The sequence below is a fragment of the Rhinolophus sinicus genome, chromosome 3, assembly GCF_057876585.1.
Source record: "Rhinolophus sinicus isolate RSI-liver-muscle chromosome 3, RSI-T2T, whole genome shotgun sequence".
Classification (NCBI taxonomy): Eukaryota; Metazoa; Chordata; class Mammalia; order Chiroptera; family Rhinolophidae; genus Rhinolophus; species Rhinolophus sinicus.
In genome coordinates this window covers 154,921,649-154,942,336 of record NC_142503.1, presented here as the reverse complement: position 1 = coordinate 154,942,336, position 20,688 = coordinate 154,921,649, and the positions used below count along the sequence as shown (strand labels likewise).

At 42.4% G+C, this 20,688-nt stretch overlaps 1 protein-coding gene across 1 annotated transcript; it reads left to right on the top strand.

The window, feature by feature from the left end:
• The first annotated feature begins 17,155 nt into the window (after positions 1-17,155).
• RPS27L (ribosomal protein S27 like) lies at positions 17,156-20,400 on the top strand. Its single transcript, XM_019755377.3, has 4 exons — positions 17,156-17,312; positions 18,204-18,312; positions 19,024-19,134; positions 20,204-20,400. Exons 1-4 carry the CDS (start codon positions 17,226-17,228, stop codon positions 20,230-20,232), a joined length of 336 nt encoding a protein of 111 aa, XP_019610936.2. The 5' UTR covers positions 17,156-17,225; the 3' UTR covers positions 20,233-20,400.
• Positions 20,401-20,688: the final 288 nt, after the last annotated feature.

Here is a 20,688-nt window from a genome sequence, read left to right as displayed (position 1 = left end):
GGATGAAGCAATGTTGGTAAGTTATAGTTTGTGTTCCATATTTTCATTCATTTAATAAAATTCATCTCCATTAAAATTTTTTTTTTAATATCTACAATCTATAAAACAACTCGCTAGGTACTATCTTGGGAATAAAGATGAAACTGATATAGATCATCTCTTAAAAAAACCTATGGTCTTGCAGGAGAGGTGGGGCACACACATAAATAATTATAATGTTAGGTAAATTATGATATGCCAGTAATGTGTTGTTGCATTAGTTTATAGTTCTTTCAAAATTAATTTATTTTTCATTCAAAACTAGTAGTCTATAGTTAAGCAGATTCCTTAGCCATTCTGGGTAAATGGAAGGTTACATCACTTGGTATCAGTGACATCAGGTTTTATTAGTGGTCATCAGTTTCATCCACCAGCCATGTTTCTCATCAAATGGCAGGACAGGATCATCCTCGCAAGCTCTTACTGACCAGCACCAAGTCACTTACTTTGGACATACAATTCACCTGAACCGGATGGGCAAGGAGGATGAATCAGAATGACGTGGGAACCTGAACTGTGGTGGGGAGGCTGTGGGCACGTTTTCAGGAAGTTGGATACTTGTGTGGGTGTCAACAAAGTAGTCAACGGGCCAAGTTGTCAAGTGACAACCAGAAAGGAGGTCAGTATAGGCACAAAATTGTCCCTGGTTCTGCAGAGTGGCTCTGCCTACACAGATAGTGGATCTGTGGGGGAGAAGGCGATGGGGCAGGAGGAAGCCCTGTCTGTCCAGACCCAGAAGTGACTACTACCACCTGATGGTGTGAATTGGCTCTTTTATCTCCTTTTTAAGAGCAAAAAAATTTTAAGGAACTATTTATATAACCAACATGCAAAGATCATTAAGGAAACACGTTCTTTATATATTAGGACAATGCTGTTAGAGAAGATTGGACTAGAGCCTTTGTCTGAGCCAAGAATCCAGAATTTAATGCTGTTAGCATAACACGACAACAACAAATTAGCAGCAAAATACCCAGCTTACACATTTCCTTATTGGCATCTTTAGTATGAATTGATGATAAAAGTACTTTTTTTAAAAAAGTACTTTTTATATGTGGACATAGTTCATTTTAAATCAAATGTCAATCATTAAACAAAATTGAGATATGAGTTAATAAGAAAGGTCATCATTTTCACTTCTGTGCTTGTCAAGCGAGGACTGGGATCCTGACTGATTCTGAGGGAAATGATGAGGACAGAGGGGTCTGTTTTGTTGGCTGACCCAAGGACCTCTCCACAAAGAGCAAGGCAGCACATGCCCACCTGGTAGCCCAAGGGGTCATGCTTCTCTTCTTCCTCCCACTTGGTCCATTTCAGGGAGGCAACAGCAAGGGCACCCACCCTGGGATCACCACCTAGAGCTTTGCTATCTGGTTTTCTATGGGAGCTCAAACTTTCCAGTAAAATATTCAATTATGGAGCTTATTCATTTCGTTTCTGGCCCTTCCATCTCCTGGAGACCATGCATACTGCCCAGAATAAGTAAGTTATTTGTGAGAGGCAGCAGACGAAACACTTGAAATAGTTCATACCCTTGTGTTTTATAGTGGAGCAATTATTTATGGCGTCCAGATTTGTGCAAATTCTAGTATTAACTCACACTATGGTTTATTCCTTGGCCAGATAGTCATTTGCTCTTAGGTCTTGGCAAGAAGGGCCCCTCCCTGTAGAAAACCCACCCTTTAGAAAACCCTATCCTTGCCCTCTTCTGGTCACTTCTTCCCACTGGGCAAGAAATCCATAGGCCAAGTGGATTTATTCTCTCAGAGCCATGCCCCCCTCTTTGGCCACACTCCAGGTATCCAGACCCCAGAATTCCTGCTGAAAGCCCTGCTTCCAGGATTGGCGTGGGCCTCTTTCTGATCTATCCTTTTGAAGATGGACTGTACCATTCGTGTGCCCAAGCCGTGGGCAAAAAGGGGTGGTGATGTGGCCAAAGCTTGAACAAATGGGCTGGGACCCTCATCGTGTGCGTGTGTGCGTGTGCATGTTTGTGTGCGTGTGTGTGTGCGGCCTTTCACGGCGCAGGTCTGGCCCGGGAGTGGGAAAGAAGGACATGGGTCCTGGCCAAGGCTGCTCTCTGCGAACCCCCGCATCCTGCTGTGGAGCTCTGAGGGGGTGGGATATTTGAAATTCGAACTGATTTTCTAGGTCATTATAAACATGTATCTGTCAAGGTGGGAAACTAGCTTGTTGGCTTCAGCTTCACTTTTGAAATATTTAGACATATGCTATGTGGGCCTCCGTTTTGGCTCTTGCCTCAGGCCCTACATGTACAGGACTAGGCCAGTCCTTGGAATAGGTTTCATTTTGAGTTCGTTTAAAATTATAGTGTAAAGGATCTGGTAACAGTGTTGAAGTGTGGGTGGTGGGTAGGCTGCTTTCCACAAGGTCAAATGTGGCGTTGCTCTCAAGCAACTGTCCAACTATGTCTCCATGTCCTTCTCCCTGACCTGACAGGAGAAATTGTGCGTGCGTGCCTGTGTGTGTGTGTGTGTGTGTGTGTGTGTGTGTGCACGTGCGTACTTAACATCCACTGAGAATCAGCAGAATATGACTTGGTTATTTTCAGATAATTCAAGCCCATACTGCTGCTCTGGTCTAGATTGCTGCTGTTTCCCTGCCAAGCAACCTTTCCCAGTTGACTTCCTTAAGCTGCTTAGAGTTAAGAGCTGGGCACTTTGAAGGCCTCTTCCACGTGAAAAAAGAATGAACTAGAAGGGGAATTGGGCCAGGCGTCTTTGACTGAACACCACTTCACTTCAGCAAATCCCTAGGCCTTTCTATCTGTTTTGTCAGCTATAAACTGAGCAGACTAATGCAGCCCTACCACAGAGTGGCAGGTTTAATTAATGGTGATTGGGACGGGCTTTGTAATGTCAAGTCGTACATAAATGAAAAGGAGCATTTGAGCTATTTCATCCAAAGTCTGGAGTGCGTGCTGCTTTCTACGGCTACAGTTAAGCCTCTGAGTCCTGATCACAGACTGGTGCAGACCTCGAGGGTGCTGAAAAGCCTAGCTGGGCTCACATTACCTGAACAGAAAGCAGAGTTTGGTAATGGGAATGGAGCGCAGAGCGAGTAATCAGTGCGTGGTTCAGATTTCTGGGTGGCAGGCAGCACCTAGGTCCACTGGGTCTAGCTGCAGCAGATGATGGGCTGGTTTCTGCAATCAAAGTACAAAGAACAGGTGTATCCCTTTGTTCTTCAGGAAAGATCCTTGAGCTCCAACGTGTCACGTTGAGGGGAGAGCTCCTTCCAAAGATCTTCCCTGCATTTCTTCCTGTTGTCCCTAGTGCAGTTTGCTGGCTGACAGCTCACGATAGAGGTGTTTTCTTCAGGGACAGTGTTTACTGAAAACATGCAACAAGTATCAGCCTGGCTAGGATCCATTCCTTCCTTTAAAGTCCTGTGTCTTATTCTTAGGGGTCACATTCCAGTTGATTTAAAGACATGGTTACATGATTTATTGGATGTCACAATGGTCCTGCTGAGAATCACACCTGATTCTTTGGCTTACATGGGATTTCTGTCTCTCTCACGAGATTCATCTAACAACATTCATATGCAGCAAATCATAACTTCTATATACTTAGTAGACATGCTCTCTCTTTCCCTTAATCTCCTGGAGCCTTTGTGTTTCTACGTAGGAAGGCATATTGTATTCAGTGTTAGGTTATCACTATATTTGTACAGCTTTTTCCTTATAGTAGATGACCTTGAGCTCCTTGAAAACCCCAAGAGGGCCTTAATCATTTTCTCATTGCCCTTGACATCAGTACCTTCCTTATAGAAAACACAAAAAAATACTTGCTCATATGCATTGAAAATGAAAAGACCTAATAAGTGACAAAAAATGATAGGAAGTCCATTAGGGAGCTTCATTTTCAAATATTTTTTAATGTCTTGTTGGAAGATCTAAGTATATTATATTGGTTAAGATCAAAGGTCTTCAGCCAAACTTAGGCTTATATATTGGTTCTGCATGTTACCATTCGTGGGACCTTGAGAATGGTACTTAACTAGCTCTGTGCCTTAGTTTCCTCATCTGTAAAATGGGGATAACAATACTGTCTATCTTATAGAGATGCTGTAAAGTTTAAATGAGATAATTCATGTAAGGTGCTTAGTGCAGTGCCTGGTACCAAATAAGTGCTCAGATGATACCGTCATCGTCACCATCATCATCATCATCATCATCACTGATTGTCAGGAAGGAGTCTTGGTTGCTCTCAGAGCCTAAGAATATAGCCTTCAGATGTAACAACCTGCTCCATAGTTCCCTTAATGCCACCTTATAAATCTGAAGAAGGAACCCAGTTAGGTCAGAACCTCCAGATTTTCTGCTACTAGCCCCTGATTTCAAATTTTATTCTTTGGATATTTAAAGAAGTATGAACAAGGTAGTTTTCATTGAGACATAACATGAAGGCTGTTTAAAAAGGCACTTTGCAAATTAATGACTTATGCTTATGCTTGAGTAATTTTGTTGGTTGTAAAATATATTGTTAGGCAATGTACATCCTTGTAAACAGACTCAGTTCCAATGTACTTGGTATGTTTTTAGTTTAAACTGGTTTCGCCCCTCGACATGTGGTCCCTAGATTTGATTATTTTACATGAAAAAAAAAATGTTTTTGTTGCGTATATTCATCACCAATTTGCTGACGCTCGTGAAGGTGTTTACAGTTAACAATGTCTAGCTAATGTTCAGTGTTTCAGGGAGAAGGCAGAGCGACAGAGAGGCAGCTTGAAGGGTGAGGTCTTAGACCGCTGGTTGCCTTGCCAAAGGCAGCAGTGACAGCAGCTGGCAGGGAGCAGTCAACCTATGGGGGTTTGGTTCAGAACTACACCTCTTTTCCTAAGAGCTTTCCCCGTCCCTTCCCACCGTGATTCAGGACTGGGCCCCACGAATCACTATCGCTCCAAGTGCCCACAGATGATTGGGGTAGATACTCCTGACCCAAGCTGAGACAACTAGATTCTTTCTCCAGGGCATCTGGAATTGGGACACAAGCCTTCTTTCTGGTCAGTCACTACTGGCCCTGGAACTAGGACAGCATATAACAGGGCACTGGCATGGCCATTTCCACTATGTGCCCTGGGAGGCAGAAAAAACTGGGATGTAGAGAAAGGAGACTGAAACAGTATCAGGGAGAAGCAGAGATGAGAAACCAGGTCACCCCTGAGAGAAAAAGGGAGGTGGCAAGAGAATAGCCGTCTCCATTCCCAGCGGCCTCCCAGGGCTTTGTTCTGACCCCCATGGGGCCTAGCTGCCCTTCCTGCCCTGGCCCATGTCCAGTACACTCTCCATTTTAGCTCAGGCAAGCTTGCAGTGTATCTGTTACATGAAACTCAAGGAGCCTTGGCTGAGTGAGTGAGTGAGCCGGCACTGAAAGAGAGGCTAAGCCAAGGGTTCTGGCTGCACAGGCAGAGCCTGCCTGATGAAGACCACCGGGGTGGTCCCATCACACTGGCCTGCCACAATCAGACATGCACACAAGTAATTTTTGCTGATGATAAAATTGAATGGAACAGATTCATAGTTATTCCTGAAACAATATTCTCTCTTAGTCACTTCCTGATACACTTCCTTGTGTGGGTGGCAGTAGAGATGGCACACCCAGAACTTTGTCTAAGCTTCTACAGGGGCGCATGTAATGGAAGTACCTGTGGCTGTCACTGGTCACGCATGTTGCAGCAAAAACAAAAATCACTGGACAGGTACTGGTCTCTTCTAATGGTCTGTCAGCCCCCGTGGCTGGGCCAGTTGTCAAGCGTCCACAGCTCTGGTCCTGCCCCGATTCAGCAGCGTATCCTGTGTCCAGCTGGAAGCTTTAAGGAGCACTATTCCAATAGTTCAGGGGACACAGGCTACCCTGTGACTTGTCCTGCTCTGATCCAGTATCCTGGTTCTGACTTCTGGGCTTCTGCTGCTGTCATCCACTGGTCTCGGTTCTAATTCCTTGTTGCCAGGCCTGAGTCCTTGATTCCTCAGGCTTCAGCCCCTGTGCCCATAACCCGACAAGGACCCTGGTCTCTTCAAAATCAGGACTCTAATTTGGTTACGTCTATTTCTCCCAGGTAACATACCTGAAATGCAGACAAAGCTGGGAGCTTGCTACCTGCCCTTGTCCTGTGTGACCCACACTGCCAGTCTGGGTCACGTACTCTATTCTTCCCAATATCTCCCCACCACTGCACCAGCCCCACTTTCACCACTGCCAATAATCAGATTTGCCCCACTTATGGGACACCTGCCTTTTGCTACCTTCCAGATCTTGCTAACCCTGAATCTCTCTAAATCTCCGTATCACCTGTTACTATTCTGAGGGTCCACGTGGTCCTGAAGCTCTATCTGCCTGGTAGACCTCCTCCCACGGACATTGACTGGGCGCCAATTACAAAGCCTAGAACACAGCAGGGTGACAGGGAGGCAGTGTGCTATGGTGAAATGAACATGGCATGAGCATGGGCGTCCTGGGCAGACTTGGGTTCAAATCCTTGCTCCCCCACTTGCATGAGTTTCTTAATTCCGCTAGAACTAGGGGACTGTTGAAAGGATTATATGAGACAATGTGTCTGGCAACATTTAGTAGCTATTGAATAAAATACAAATTTTAGTATTTAATAAAATACATCTGCGCTTGCTTCCTGCACTTACATTTTTTAACAGCTTCATTGAGATATAATTCACATATCATTCAACCCCCTGATTTAAAGGGTATAATTCAATGGTTTTTAGTATATTCACCAGACTTAGATTCCTTCAAATGCAATTATAGCATAAGGGATATGAGGTTTAATAACAGTTACAAAAGCAGGATTATAGTCAGCTATAAGTTTATGTAAATCAAGTGTGATGCTATTGCATTGCCAAAAAAAAAAAAAAAACTTATGTGGTATTAGGCTGTATTGACACACATATGATGATTAGAACAAGACAAGTAATACTTCCCTATTACTCTGAGCTGGCAATGTGTTCAGTCATTGGGCCTATTTTAAGAGGGATATGGACAAATTGGAGCATGTCCAGAGAAATATGAAAAGGGTGATGAAAAACTGCAAATACTGTTTGTAGGAGCCTGTGATATTCATCCTGAAGAAGTAAAGCCATCCTCAATTAGCTCTGGGGGTGTCATTTTGAAAATAAATGACATGTATTTTCTCTGTTTCCTTCCTAGGCCAGAATCTGAATAGATGAATTTAAGTTAAAAAAGCAAGCACATTTTGACATGGTATAAAGAACAATTAAAAGCGGTCCAAAACTGGAGCACACTGTCCCTTCCTAACCTGAAATTCTTTATTTAATATATTACCTCTTCATTAGCAAGTCAGAGAGCAACGTCTTATAGAGCCCTTACTCTGTTGTGTGTTGTGCTCAGGTGGGTAAAATGATCCAGCAGGTCAACTCTTCTTTATTCAAGGCCAGTCATCCATTTTGGGTTAGATTAGTACGTAGTCCATTCTTTTTCCCATTTTTCATTTCCACTCTCTGCTTTTTGATCTGAGGAAAAGACAAAAGCAAGCCCAAAATTGTCAATATGGATATTTTATTAGCATTTCTGATGATGATGGAAATCATCCTAAAATAAGTCTTTGGCGTTACCTGAACAGGAGATTACACTCATCTCTTCCCCACTCTGTTTAAAGTGACTTCACCTTAGTACTTGACATTGGCCACGGTAGAAACATTTATGGAAATTAGCAAACACTACAGCTCAGCCTCACACTTTCCTTCCAGCTCACTTCCTAGTGTTCCACTGCTTTAGAGTCTATGCTACCCAATAACTACCAAGCTGTCATGATTAATAATGAAGACATTCTACTAGGTTTTTGGACGATGCGTTTCTATAAAGAAATATATTTAGAGCCAATGGTGTGTACTTTCATGTAAGGGCAATTTGGAATTTAAGTAGTTTAATAGTTTAACTAGTTTCAGGCACGTGGAATATTTAGGGGAAAATATTCTGGAGGACTAGTCCCACTCCCCACTGTTTTCTAGGCCACTTCTCTTTATCCTCTAGGAAAACCCATAACAACCATGGTCTGCACAGCTACTTATGCAGTAACAGAGTAACAGACTGAGAAGACATCTCTAAGGCAAAGGCCCTCTACAAATGGGGAGATAAAGCTCCCTGCTGGGCAGTTCCTGTCCTGCAGGACAAGTGGCTCCTTGTGCCACCTGTTGGATTTTAAAAGAATAATCTCTCAGCTTTCTATCAAAGGCAAGACTCCAGCAAGTATGTTCTGCAGATGGAACATAGTCATAATATTCCTTAAGGCAGAACTATTGTAAAAACATTGCATTTTACAAGTCTTTATAGGGAAATCACCATCAGCCCAAGATTCCCAGAGCCAACTGATTTCTGTATCACCAACAAGCTCTAGCAATTACAGTTGGCATTTCTTGAGCACTTGCAGTATACTATTCACTTTACAAGCATTATCTCACTTTACATTCACACAACCTTATAAAATAGGTATGAATATTTTCATTTTATAGATGGGGAAACAGCTTAAAGAGGTTAAGTGGATATTAGAGTTAAAAAGTTTCTGTGCTCTTAGGAACCAGTGTTTACATTGCCTACTACTTTGTATATAGCAGACATTCCATAAATAGTTGAGTAAGTTTTCTAATATGAATGAATAGAGCACCATTCTTCTTAGTACTTTGAACCCTTTGACCCATTAGCCTTTCAATCAATTTTTATCTAATGGGAAAACAGAATGATTTCATTTATTTTGCCTATACACACTGTCCAAGGGAAGAACTCAACCTAATGTCTCACCAACACTACGACTTAGAATTATTTTCCCAAGTTTAGAAACAAATTAACTGAGGCTTAATCAGAGTTCAGTGGTCTTTTGGTCTTTTCATCACATCAAGTTGAGGCAGAAGAAAGATCAAAGGCATGCATCAACAAGGACCTAGCAAAGTTCTGACGGGGAAAAAGGGGCTATAGGTAAACTAGAAGTGCAATAGCCCTTCTAGAATGACCGGCATGTCAGTTCCATTGAGTATGGCCCTCAGCGGAAACATTCCTGGGCTTATTATGCACTGTACTAGGCATGTGGGGTGTTGAGACCGAATTCTGATCTTCAGAAGCCTGTGGACTTTTAGGGAAGAGAAGACATAGACACGGACACAAGGAAAATGAAACTGCGGTACAAGAGCATAAAAAGAGAAACCCCACAAGACAGCAGCGGTTATTAGCAATGATTAATGTAGGCAATAAGTGCTGCAGGAGTTCAGAAAAGGGAGAGATTACATTTGCATACATATTTTTGCTGACCTCAGCATCTTCATAAAAGAGCATTAGTATGAGCTGGGGGAAGGCAATGAAGTTTGAGAGAGCCCCTGGCCTCTCAGTAGCTCACTTTCTCCCCTGGAGACTCAGGCAGGTAGTGGGAGGGTGGAGAGAGGGGAGCGACCAGAGATCGGATCATCCTGGCAGGCAAGACGGGGCTGGGAAACCCCACCTAACTACCGAGTCTGGTCATTTTGAATATTCATTAAGAATTTTTTTTCTGTCTTTCTACCTTTAAACAGGAGTAGCCTGTAGTTCTTTCTAGGCTTTGCTTTTGACATTTTTGAGCCCTCTGGAGAACTTAGAGCAATAGTTCTCAACCTTGGTTCCTCGTGAAATCACCCAGGTAGTTTTAAGAAAATCCTGCCATCTGGGTCCCACCCCCAAATACTCTAATTTAATTGACCTTTAGGACCCTCCTTTGATGATTCCAATGTGCAACCAAGTTTGAGTATCATTGATTTAAAGGGTTTCTAAACATAGTAAGAGAGAATGAGATTGGCTGGAATGAACAAAATATCTTGGAGAAGCCAGGGAAGAGGAGAGCTACCTGGCTCCAATTTAGAGAAATAGCCTTGACTTACTACCCTGGAGTAGAAGGAATCTGGGTTCTGGCTGTGACAGCCCCACGGGGCAGATAGGAAGACTCCAGAGAGAACGACAGTGTGTGTATCTAGGCCAGTGCTTCTCACACTGGGATGGGCACACCAATCACCAGGGGATTTTTTTTTTCCAGGGGATCTTGTTAAAATATAGGTTCTGACTCAGATCTGGGGTGGGGCCTGAGGGTCTGCATTTCGAAACAGTTCCTAGGTGATCCGAAAGCTGCTGGTCCACAAAGTGGCAAATACCTGCATGGCTAGGTCTCTGGGCCATCTCCCTTAAGATTCCCTCATCCATCTCAAACCACGACCTGTTAAACCTTCAGGGTTCCACAGGCAGGGACAATGGACATCCTTGTGGTGACCTGGTTGGATTGATGACCGGAGCAAAGCCTTCCAGGCTGAAAAGGTGCATATCCCTGCATGGGATCCCCAGGTCAGGGTCCCGGCAGATCACAGATGGCCCACTCGAAAGGGGTAACTGAAGGTAGTTTCATGTAGGGACTATTTGCAAGGTTGAGGCAGGGTTAACAGATACTAACAAAAGATTGTGAGGCACCCCCCCGCCCTTGGGCAGAAGGGCCGAAAGGGGAGGAAGTGGTGACTGGAATCTCATGAGAGCTGTGGGAAAGGGGCACCTGCAGCAACTGCTACCTTTAGAGAAACACAGCCATGTGGCAGAAAGTGGGCCATCAAGGATAAATCCAGAGCAGTGAATACTCCGACGCTGCTTTTCTGCCACTCTGTGATTTCCTACTAATGCCTCCCATTGGCCCAATCCAATCAGACACCAGAGGGCAAGAGAACCCAGCTGCTGCTGCCCATCAAAGTCAGCCTCCTGGGCATAGAACAGGGTGAAGGATGGAAAGCAGATCAGGTGGGGGACACATGCAGAAAACCTGGCACAACCCCAAGAATGAGGTGAAATGTTCTGCCTGCTGTCTTAGTCTGTTCAGGCTGCCATAACAAAATACTACAGATTGTGTGGCTATGTTATGCAGGGTGTCATGTGGGGTCTCTGGCCCTGCTCCTCACACTAGAACGCAGGACATGGTGAGGCCAAAAAGGAACACCCACGGAGCCATAGATGGGGGAGTCATACCACTATATTCTCGCTGGCAGCTGGGTTGGAGACACAGGAAGTAGGAGCCACATGATCCACCACCTGCCGTCCACTTCTCTCTGCCAACCAACCTCACTTGCTACTGCAATCCGCCGTGCTAACTGCAATCCGTGCTTGCTAGCTCAGCTACCATCCACTGCTTGCATAGCCACGGTAGCTATATTAGTGGCCAATGGCTCACTGGTTACAGCTGATGGCCAAATATCCACAGCTGATGGCCATCCGATCACAGTTAATGGCCATTTACTACCTGAGCCAGCACCTTCCCAGGTGAGGCCGAGAGCCTGGAAACTGCTTTCTGGGGCTCTGTCCCCACATGCTGAAATAACAGACATTTATTCCTCATAGCGCTGGAGGCTGGGAAGTCCAAGGTCAAGGGCATCAACTATTCTGGTGTCTGGTGAGAGCCCCCCTCCTTGTTCATAGACAGCAGTGTTCTCGCTGTGTCCTCACACGGCAGAAGGAATAAAGGAGCTCTCTGGGGTCTCTTTTATAAGGGCACTAATCCCATTCATGGGGGACCCACCCTGATGACCTAATCACCTCCCAAAGGCCCTACCTCCCAATGCCATCACATTGGGGGTTAGGATTCAACATATGAATTTTTGGAAGACACGAACATTCAGTCTATAGTACCAGCCCAGTGGGGGCTTAGCCTGAGTCAGAAATTCATTGGTATAGAAAATAAAAAAAATGACAGCGCAATCTACATCTGAGACTCTTATTCCTTATAGATGGGAGCTTACCTGAGAGTGTCAAACATCCTTATAAATGACAGATGGACTTCAACCCCTACAATGGAGTTTTTGGAGCAATGGTTGTGACCCTGTTGGAGAACTGGTGTGTACAGAAGAGGTAGACTTTCAGAAGTCATTGCTGATTTCCAGAATTTGTTGAGAATAAGCCACATGTGCTTTAAAACCTAACTGGTGAACAATAGAAGGAAGATAAAAAAAATTCAGCCTTGTCATAGTTTGCTGATGACAGATTTCTCTGAGTTTCTCAGAAAAAATACTTAGAAAGGCAGGAGTGTGAAAAGTTATCTTTAGAGCCCCAACTCACACCCTAAATTTCTTTAAAACAAAACTAAACTAACCCTCCGACCATCTTTCTGGGGAAAGACGGGAACAAGCCTGAGGAACTCCAACCCAGGGGAAAGTGTTATCTGACCTATTTAGAACCAATCTTGGCCAGCGTGAAATTTAGCACCAGTAAGGTTCCCAGCTTAACCCAAACACCTGTGAGTTTTCCCAGTGTCTGAAGTCGGTAAAGGGGGAAGGGAGAGGAGATGGCTGCAAACTCCGGAGGTGAAGGAAGTCAGGTGCTGAATGGGAGAGTTTAGCAGCACCTTCTCAGACCTGACCAGACAGAACAGCTGGAGTTTTCAGGCAGTAAATAGAACTGCAACTGACACTTCATGGTTCTTTAGGAAGCCAGGTGGGAGCTCCTCCTGCAGAATGGGCTGCCAAGGCAAAGGGACTCTGGGTCCTTGATCTGTCTGCATGTCCCTTCATCTGCCATCAGTGCAAGGGCCTGGGGACATTTTAGAGAAACTGAGCTCTGGAGGGGGAGACAGAATTACAAATAGAGTTCAGGTCTTCTTGACCTGGAGAGTTTTATTTCTTATGGTACCCCAGTGTCTCAGAAGTCGGAGGGTCTTGGCACTGTACTGGGCATTGCTAAGGAACTGAGCAATAACTAAGACTGATCATTAGAAGTTGTTCTGAGGCCTACTCTATATCAAGGGCCAAAACAAATTCCAGGTTAATGAAAAAGTTAAAGATTATATATCACAACAAAAGAATTAGAAGAAAGCATAGGCAAATATTTAGCTGATCCTATGGTGACCAAGTCCTGTCTAAACACAACAAAAAGGACAAAACAGTAGGTTTGAAATATACAGGCATACCTTGGAGATATTGCAAGTTAGGTTCCAGACCACTGTAATAAAGTGAGTATAGCAACAAAGTGAGTTGTAATCTTTGGCTGGTGGAGGGTCTTGCCTTCCATTTGTGAAAAACGCAATGCCTGTGGAGCACAATAAAGTGAAATGCAATAAACAAGATATGCTTCCATTATAAATATGTATATATATAATTAAAATTTACTGTATGGTTTTTCAATCATCAAAAAACAAAATTAATAGGAAACAAGTTGGGAAAATATTTGGTTAATATCCTTAATATAGAAGAACACATAAGGAAGAAATACATGATTATTCCAATAGAAAAATGCTAATGACCAATAAACATATGGAACATATTAGCACAACAGTGAAATACGACAAAATACCATATAGTTTTTCTTTTCTAATTGACTCAGAAAGGGGGAAACATAATATCTAATATTGTCAAGGGTGCAAAGAAAGGGGCATTCTCAAACATTTTCATCTGGAATGTAAATTGGTTTAATTTTCTGGGGGGTAATTTGGCAGTTTACATTATAAACCTTAAAATGTGCAGAACTTTTAATTCAGTAATTCCTCCTTTAGAAATGTATCCTAATGAAATTATCAAGGATGTGCACAAATACTTACCTACAAGGATGTTTACTACAGTGTTATTTTACTGGTGAAAAACTGGGGGGAGGGAGTATTGAATGTTAAGAATTGAGTTAGGCGGTGGGTACACAGGTCTTCACTATTGGATTAGTTTTCTATTGTTGCTGTAACAGATTACCATATAGTAACTTAAAACAACACACATTTGTTTTCCTACAATTCTATAGTTCAGTCTGACCCAGGTGTAACGATGAGTGGGGAAAAGAAAAGGGGGGGACACACGATAGAGTGGAGCTAATGAATTTATTTTTTATTAGCAATATCTAATCAATTTATTTAACAATATACAATAACAAAAGACAAAGGCAATTAGTGGAATGTGCTAATGACAGAAAGTAAAGGTAGTTAAGACAAAACTATATACATTGATGACAATGTCATGTCAAAGGAGTATACATACATGTAAGTTTAAGAGATCCCAACACATGTTTACTATTGATCAAAAATCACTTGGCTAAATACACAAATAACATCAGTAAGGAGTATCCAAAAGCAGTAATAAGCTTTATAGGATAGTAACTATTACAGTAGATTCCAAAAGCTCACCAAACCAGGGTGGGGAACGGTACTGGAAAAGTCATAAATCAAAACCTTGCCAGATCTGTAGCTGAGAGAAACTCAGGCATCTCCCACACGCTGCTTGTTAGTTCCCAAGAATGCTGGGGCTGTTGGCGTTGTTGTTGTTGTTGGAAGTAAGGAAGTTTTCTGATACTGCAAGCTGCATACAAGTTCCCAAAGATGCTAGAATGATGACAATTCACCAACAAAAGAAGTCTCTACAGTCCATCGAGGCAAGTTACAATCTCTTACTCTGAAACAATCCAATCCTGAAAAGCAGTCCTGAAACAGCAAATCTTCTGAATAGCAATGTCTTGAAACAGCAATCTATCAATATCCAGTCCACCGGAGGTCTGTCTTATATATCTCTTTAGATGCATCCCAGAGACAAATTTTGTGTTTCTGCCCCCCCACCCCCCAAGGAATAGCCAGTTCCGGGAGAGTCCAGCAATCAACGATAAAAAAAAAAGAAAAGAAAATATATTACTTATCCGGCTGAAGGGCTAGTTCATCTGGACAACCGATATCTACTGTTCTTGCTTGGGACCGTCAGCCCAAGGTCTTCCGCAGCCTGGCAACGTGCCTGTCACGTCAGCCTGATATAACTTAGCCATTTCTTCACTTCATCTGCTGATGTGGGTGAAACAGACAGAACAAAGAGGGAATTCTCTCAACCCTGATCAAGAATTCCTTTAATCCTAAGCTAACCCTCACTTCACAGCACAGATGGAAAAGCGACCTCATCTCATGTCTCCCCTGCTCGGGAAAATGAGACCAAAGGCGGAATTTACTCAACCCCTGATCACAGCACAGAAATCACCTCACATACAGGAACAGACAAAAGTTAATAGACAAAAGCTCACATCAACCAGTGAAGGCAAATTTTCTTCAACATCTACCCTACACCAGGTCTTACTGGGTTAAAATTGAAGTGTTGGCAGGAACGTGTTTCTTTCGGAGGCTCTAGGGGAGAATCCATTTCCTTGCCTTTTCCATCTTCTAGAAGCCACCACATTCCTTGGGTCATGGCCCCCTTCTTCCATCTTCAAAGGCAGCAACATAGCATCTCAGATCCTTCTTCATCACCGTATCTTTCTGTGATTCTCTTTTTCTGTCTTCCTGTTTCACTTTTAAGGACCCCTGTGATTACATTTGTTCTACCCAGATAATTGAGGATAATTTTTCTGATTTAAAGTAAGCTAATTAGTAACCTTAATTCAACTTGCCATGTTGAAGGGCTTGGGGGTTGGGACATTGAAATTTGGGGGGGCCATTGTTCTGGCTACTCAATTGTATTATTCTATATACATACTTATCCATCTGAAAATATGTAATACTATTTAAAATGTTAAATATTAAAAAACCCAAACCTAATTCCAATTTAGTGTATGATGAAAGGAGGCTATATATTCATACGATGAATACCATGTGCCCATTAAAAGATGTAGTTGAGAAAACATGTAGTAATATGCAACAATGTGCATTGTACAGTAAGTAGGGGGGAAAGTCAAGTCTAAAAAGGAATATGCACAAGATGATACCAATTATGTTAAAACCCAAAACAAACCTACACACAAGTGAATACAAAATGTTTGTAAGGATATAGGTCAAAATGTTAACAATGTTTATCTCTGGATGGTGATTTTAATTTTCTTCTATTTTTCTTCATTTTCCAAAATGTCTATTATACATACATTACTTCTGCAAACAAAGAGTAATATAAGGTGATTGAGAACGTCAATCTAGGACAGTTTTCTGGTGAAGCGTCTCCCTGGTTTCTTAGCTTTCTATGGCACTCTCTCACATCCATCCCTCAAGCTTGTCCTCCTCATCAAAAATATTTAATATCTGGTTAGTGCTGACATGCCATGTTTTCAGGCCTGAGTTGTCCATTCTGGAAAGTTCGCCAGCACTCCTCAGAGGACAGGAAGGATCCTCCCAGTGAACTAAGCATGACAGTGAATCCGTGCTTCTAAAAAACAATTGGTAGCCACAAAATTGCCACGGGGATACCAAGGACAGTTTGGGGAGTATAATCAGTAATGTTATAAAGATTTTGTAAGGTATCTGATGGAAACTTGTCTTATTGGGGAGACCACTTCATGGACGGTGTAGGTGCCTGACTGCTGCGGTGTACACCTGAAGCTGAATAGTGATGCGTGTTGACTGTGGCTTAATATATATATATATATATATATATATATATATATATATATATATATATATATATATATATATATATATATATATACATACCTAGTCATGGGATGTGGAGGGCAGCACAGGGAATGGGGTCAGTGGAACTGCAAGGTCTATGCAGGAGGGGTGGTAGATTGGGGGAGGGGGGTTGTCACTTTGTGAGGGGTATAAATGTCCAGCTATTACATTGTTTTGTACACCTGAAACTAATAATAATAATTTTAAAAAAAATAAAAAATAAAAACCTTTCCAGGGCAAAGCAAACTCAAGGTACAGGCACATCCCACAAAGAACTTAACCGGTACCTTGGAAACTGGATGCACAAGTGTACGAGTCTGTTTCATAATATTGCTGGTACGTGTTAACAGTTTTAATTAATAATAGTTTCTAATACACAAAAGAAGACAGTGGCATCGCCCCCTGTGCACGCCCGCAGAACGAACCGAGAGCGGACGGGCTTGGCGGCAGGACCCTGGACACGCGGCTCAGCGCACCTGTCCAGGTCCGCCCTCCGGGTTCCGCGATGCCGCCGGCGCTCCATCTCCCCGGCCTAAGCTTGAGGCGACTTCCCAGCCAGGCACACACCGCCTGAGCCTGGCCCCGGGCACCGCTGGTCCCGTGCGGAGCCCTACAGCCAGCGGCCAGAGCCCTGGAGCCCGTTAGGTTCGCGGGATCCGGACCGCGGACTAGCACTGCACTCAGAGGCCACCTTGTCCGGAGCCTGCGGACCCGGAGGCGCCGTCCCCCCACCCACCACAGAGAGGAGCGCCTAGAGTGGAGGGCCAGCCGCCCCGCCCCTCCGTTCCTCCCAGCCTCCTCTATCCCGGAAGTTGATGCCCCCGCCCGATCGCGTGCTGCTCGCCAGGGGTGTCGCCTCAGAGATCTGTTCGGGCTGGGCTTGCGAAAGGATCAACATGCCTGTGAGTTGTTTACTTTCGGGCCTCCCGTTTGTTTCGGGCTGCCTTGCCCGTTGAGGGGTCCGGGGGCGGGGTAGCCCGGTGGCCCCGCGGGCGCTTGTGGCTCCCCGCGGAACGCAGCGACGCTGCTGGGATCGCCCACCTCCTTTGCGCGTGGCGGACTTGCTGGGACTTGCCCGGGCCGCGCAGCTTGCTGGGCCCGGCCTGAGCATGGAGTGGGGGAGGACCTGGGGCCGCCTGGGCTGCGATCTGGAGTCGGGGGCTAGGAGGGGACATCTCCCCGGGTAACTTACTCAGCCTCTGGATTTTTGGTGGGTGCCCGCGAGACTGTGATCTTTGGAGTCTTCGTGCCCTCCTTGAGTTTAGTGGTTCTCGCCCCCGCTGCCTTCTGTCGGAAGCGATTTCCTGCTTGTTTCCTTTTTAAAAACTGTCTTCGCAGTTGCCTTCCATATAACTCCGTGAAGGACGGTCACACCGGCCGCTCAGAGTTCACCTCACATGTTGAACCCTGAGAGGCAGAAAACACCCCGGGTTGGCATACTCCGGTCTAACCTTCCCGATTTCTGGTCTTAGCGGCCCCAGGGGTCGGGGTCACGTTTTTACTTGGCACCACAGTTTTGTTTTTACTGGAGAGACTGTTAATTTAGTTGAGTGAAAAAGAACGGGGTTAATTCACCTTACCATATGTTTCGTGGTGGTCAGAGTCCCATTACCGGGATTGAGAGAACGCACGCATTATAAAAAGTACTGATGAAAGTTAAGCTTTATAAAGTTAAGATGTTATTAAAAACTAACACCTGAAGTGTTGCCTCTGTTGAGTATGACTTTTCATTGTTGCAATGAAAAGTCATTGTGGTTTCATTCTAGTAGTAATAATATGTTTTTTTTATTCAGTTGGCTAGAGATTTACTACATCCGTCCTTGGAAGAGGAAAAGAAAAAACATAAAAAGAAACGGCTAGTTCAAAGTCCAAATTCTTATTTTATGGATGTGAAATGTCCAGGTAAAATTTCAAGTTTGATTCCTTTCCCAAGGAAAATTTCTATAGGGATTGCTAGTGTAGTGTGTACATTTGGCCATATTAGGACCTTCTGTTGAGTAGAGAAGTGGGATTACAGAAATGGACGTTTTCATAATAAACGTATTCAAGCCGCTATAGAAACTTTTTGTGGGGGAGGGTGGGTAAAGACACGACTTCAAAAGGGATCTGACATTTGATTTACTTTAAGCTGATGAGTTTTCTTTTTTATGATGCAATGAAAACTATGTTGATTCTTTAGTGTAAAGCTGTGCTGCCTAATATGGTGGCCATTAACTATATATAGCTACTGAGAACTTGAAATATAGCTAGTCAAAATGGAAATATTCTTTAAGTGTAAATTATACACTAGATTTTGAAGATGTAGCACACACACACACACAAAACTCCCTATGTATTGATACATGTTGAAATGATAATATTTTGGAAATACTAAGTTCAATAAAATATATTACTAATACCACCCATTGTATTTTTCTTTTCCGTTGTATTTTTTTTAACTCTTATGTGGCTACTATAAAAGTTTAAGTTATGTGGCTTGCTATTGCATAGCTTTAAAGTACTTAATCTTTTACTAAAGTATTTAATATAAGGTCTTTACTGGAAATATGTTGAATAAGTACTGTCTTTTCTTCTGCTTTTCACTTTTAATATTCCCCCCCCCCCTTTTTTTAGGTTGCTACAAGATTACCACGGTTTTCAGCCATGCTCAGACAGTGGTTCTTTGTGTAGGTTGTTCAACAGTGTTGTGCCAGCCGACAGGAGGAAAGGCCAGACTCACAGAAGGTATATCATTTGGCATTTTCTAACCCAATGATGAGATTGTATGATTGTAAATGCCTCTATCTTAAATTCATGATAACCAAAATAATTTTCTTTGATTGTGTGCTCTTTCAGTAAAAAGTGCCCTGTTCAATTGGATAAGTTTATACTCTTGACCTTGTAAAGAACTTTTTTGAATATTATTTTTCTTAGTTTGGAACATTTAACTCTGTTGTATTGAGTCACTTAATTTGCTTAACTTGGCATATTAAACGTACACCAGAATGGAGCAAAAGAACAACTATGTACTATAGGAAATGGATTTTTTAAACATTGGAATTTAAAATTTTCTCTTGTATTTTGTTTTATGTATTTGATACATAAGACTTAAGACAATTTTTTTTATATCACTAGCTAAGCAGCAGTAACTAATGTATAAATTTAAATGATAGAGGTTTGACTTCCGTGAGTAGCTATTTAGTGGTTAATATAAAAATCTAATTTGAATTCCTCTTTCACTTTTGTGCAGTAAGAAAAAAATAATTATGTATATAATTTTCCATGGTACTACTTGTAGATTTATACTTCCATAATGACATTTGAAATTTGCTTGTGATATTTTGGGGAGCTATGAATTTCCAGTTGCTTCCAGTTGCTTTCACTGGAAGACTTATAAGTGGATTGGCAACAAATCCAAGATCTAGTTGGTGTGACCTGGTAAGATAAAAGTAGGAAGCAAGCAAATGAAATTTAAGTGCAGTATTGCTCTTAAAAATGTACTTGCAAGACTTCCAAAACTTTTACATCATGCCAACATTAAAGTTTTAACTGTTGGATTGAGGCTCATGGTCTTACATAGACTCCATTATAGCATTTGAGAAATACGTAGGAGTGACAATTATAGTCACATCAGAGTAAATTCAAATATAAAAGATTATAGCAAACTTCTGGTATAAAAGGATAAATAAACATATGAATAATAATGTAATATTCCTAAAACTTAAGTTTTTTACTTAAGTACTTTTTACCATTAAAACTGCACCAAAGATAGAAGAGACTTGTGTTTTAATATGCTCTTGTGATTCCTTTGCAGGGTGTTCATTTAGAAGAAAGCAACACTAATGATCCACACAACTTCCTGAATTTGTTATATCACAGAAAGCCTTATCAGTTCAGTAATTCTAGTTAATCTAACAAGATAATGTAATTACATTTAATTTTGTAAGTATACAACAGTGATCTCTCCTATTTTGGTGTCAGTTTTTCAATAAAGTTTTAATTATGGGCAAATTCCTCCTTTTTCCTTTTATTTTTTAAAGTATGTGTGCATATGCTATACATTTATATATACTTTGTGAATTAGGTTTAAACATTTTTAAAAAAATGTTTTCCGATTAGTTTGTGCCTCATTTCAAGAGTAGAAACCCCGATTTGATTTGTAGTCCTTTTCTGAATTGTTATGAATGGGACTAAATAATTACAAATGGAAAGAAGTCCATTATTTGCTAATTCTAAATATAGTTTTGCTATTGTAACTATGGAAACACATTTTAGAAGTACATATTTAATGTAACAATC

Excerpts from the sequence above, each read along its gene's own strand:
- RPS27L (XM_019755377.3), top strand. The coding sequence starts at position 17,226 with ATGCCCCCGCCCGATCGCGTGCTGCTCGCCAGGGGTGTCGCCTCAGAG. Across the intron at positions 17,313-18,203 it reads GCGAAAGGATCAACATGCCT|TTGGCTAGAGATTTACTACA; the intron begins GTGAGTTGTTTA and ends TTTTTTATTCAG. Across the intron at positions 19,135-20,203 it reads AAAGGCCAGACTCACAGAAG|GGTGTTCATTTAGAAGAAAG; the intron begins GTATATCATTTG and ends ATTCCTTTGCAG.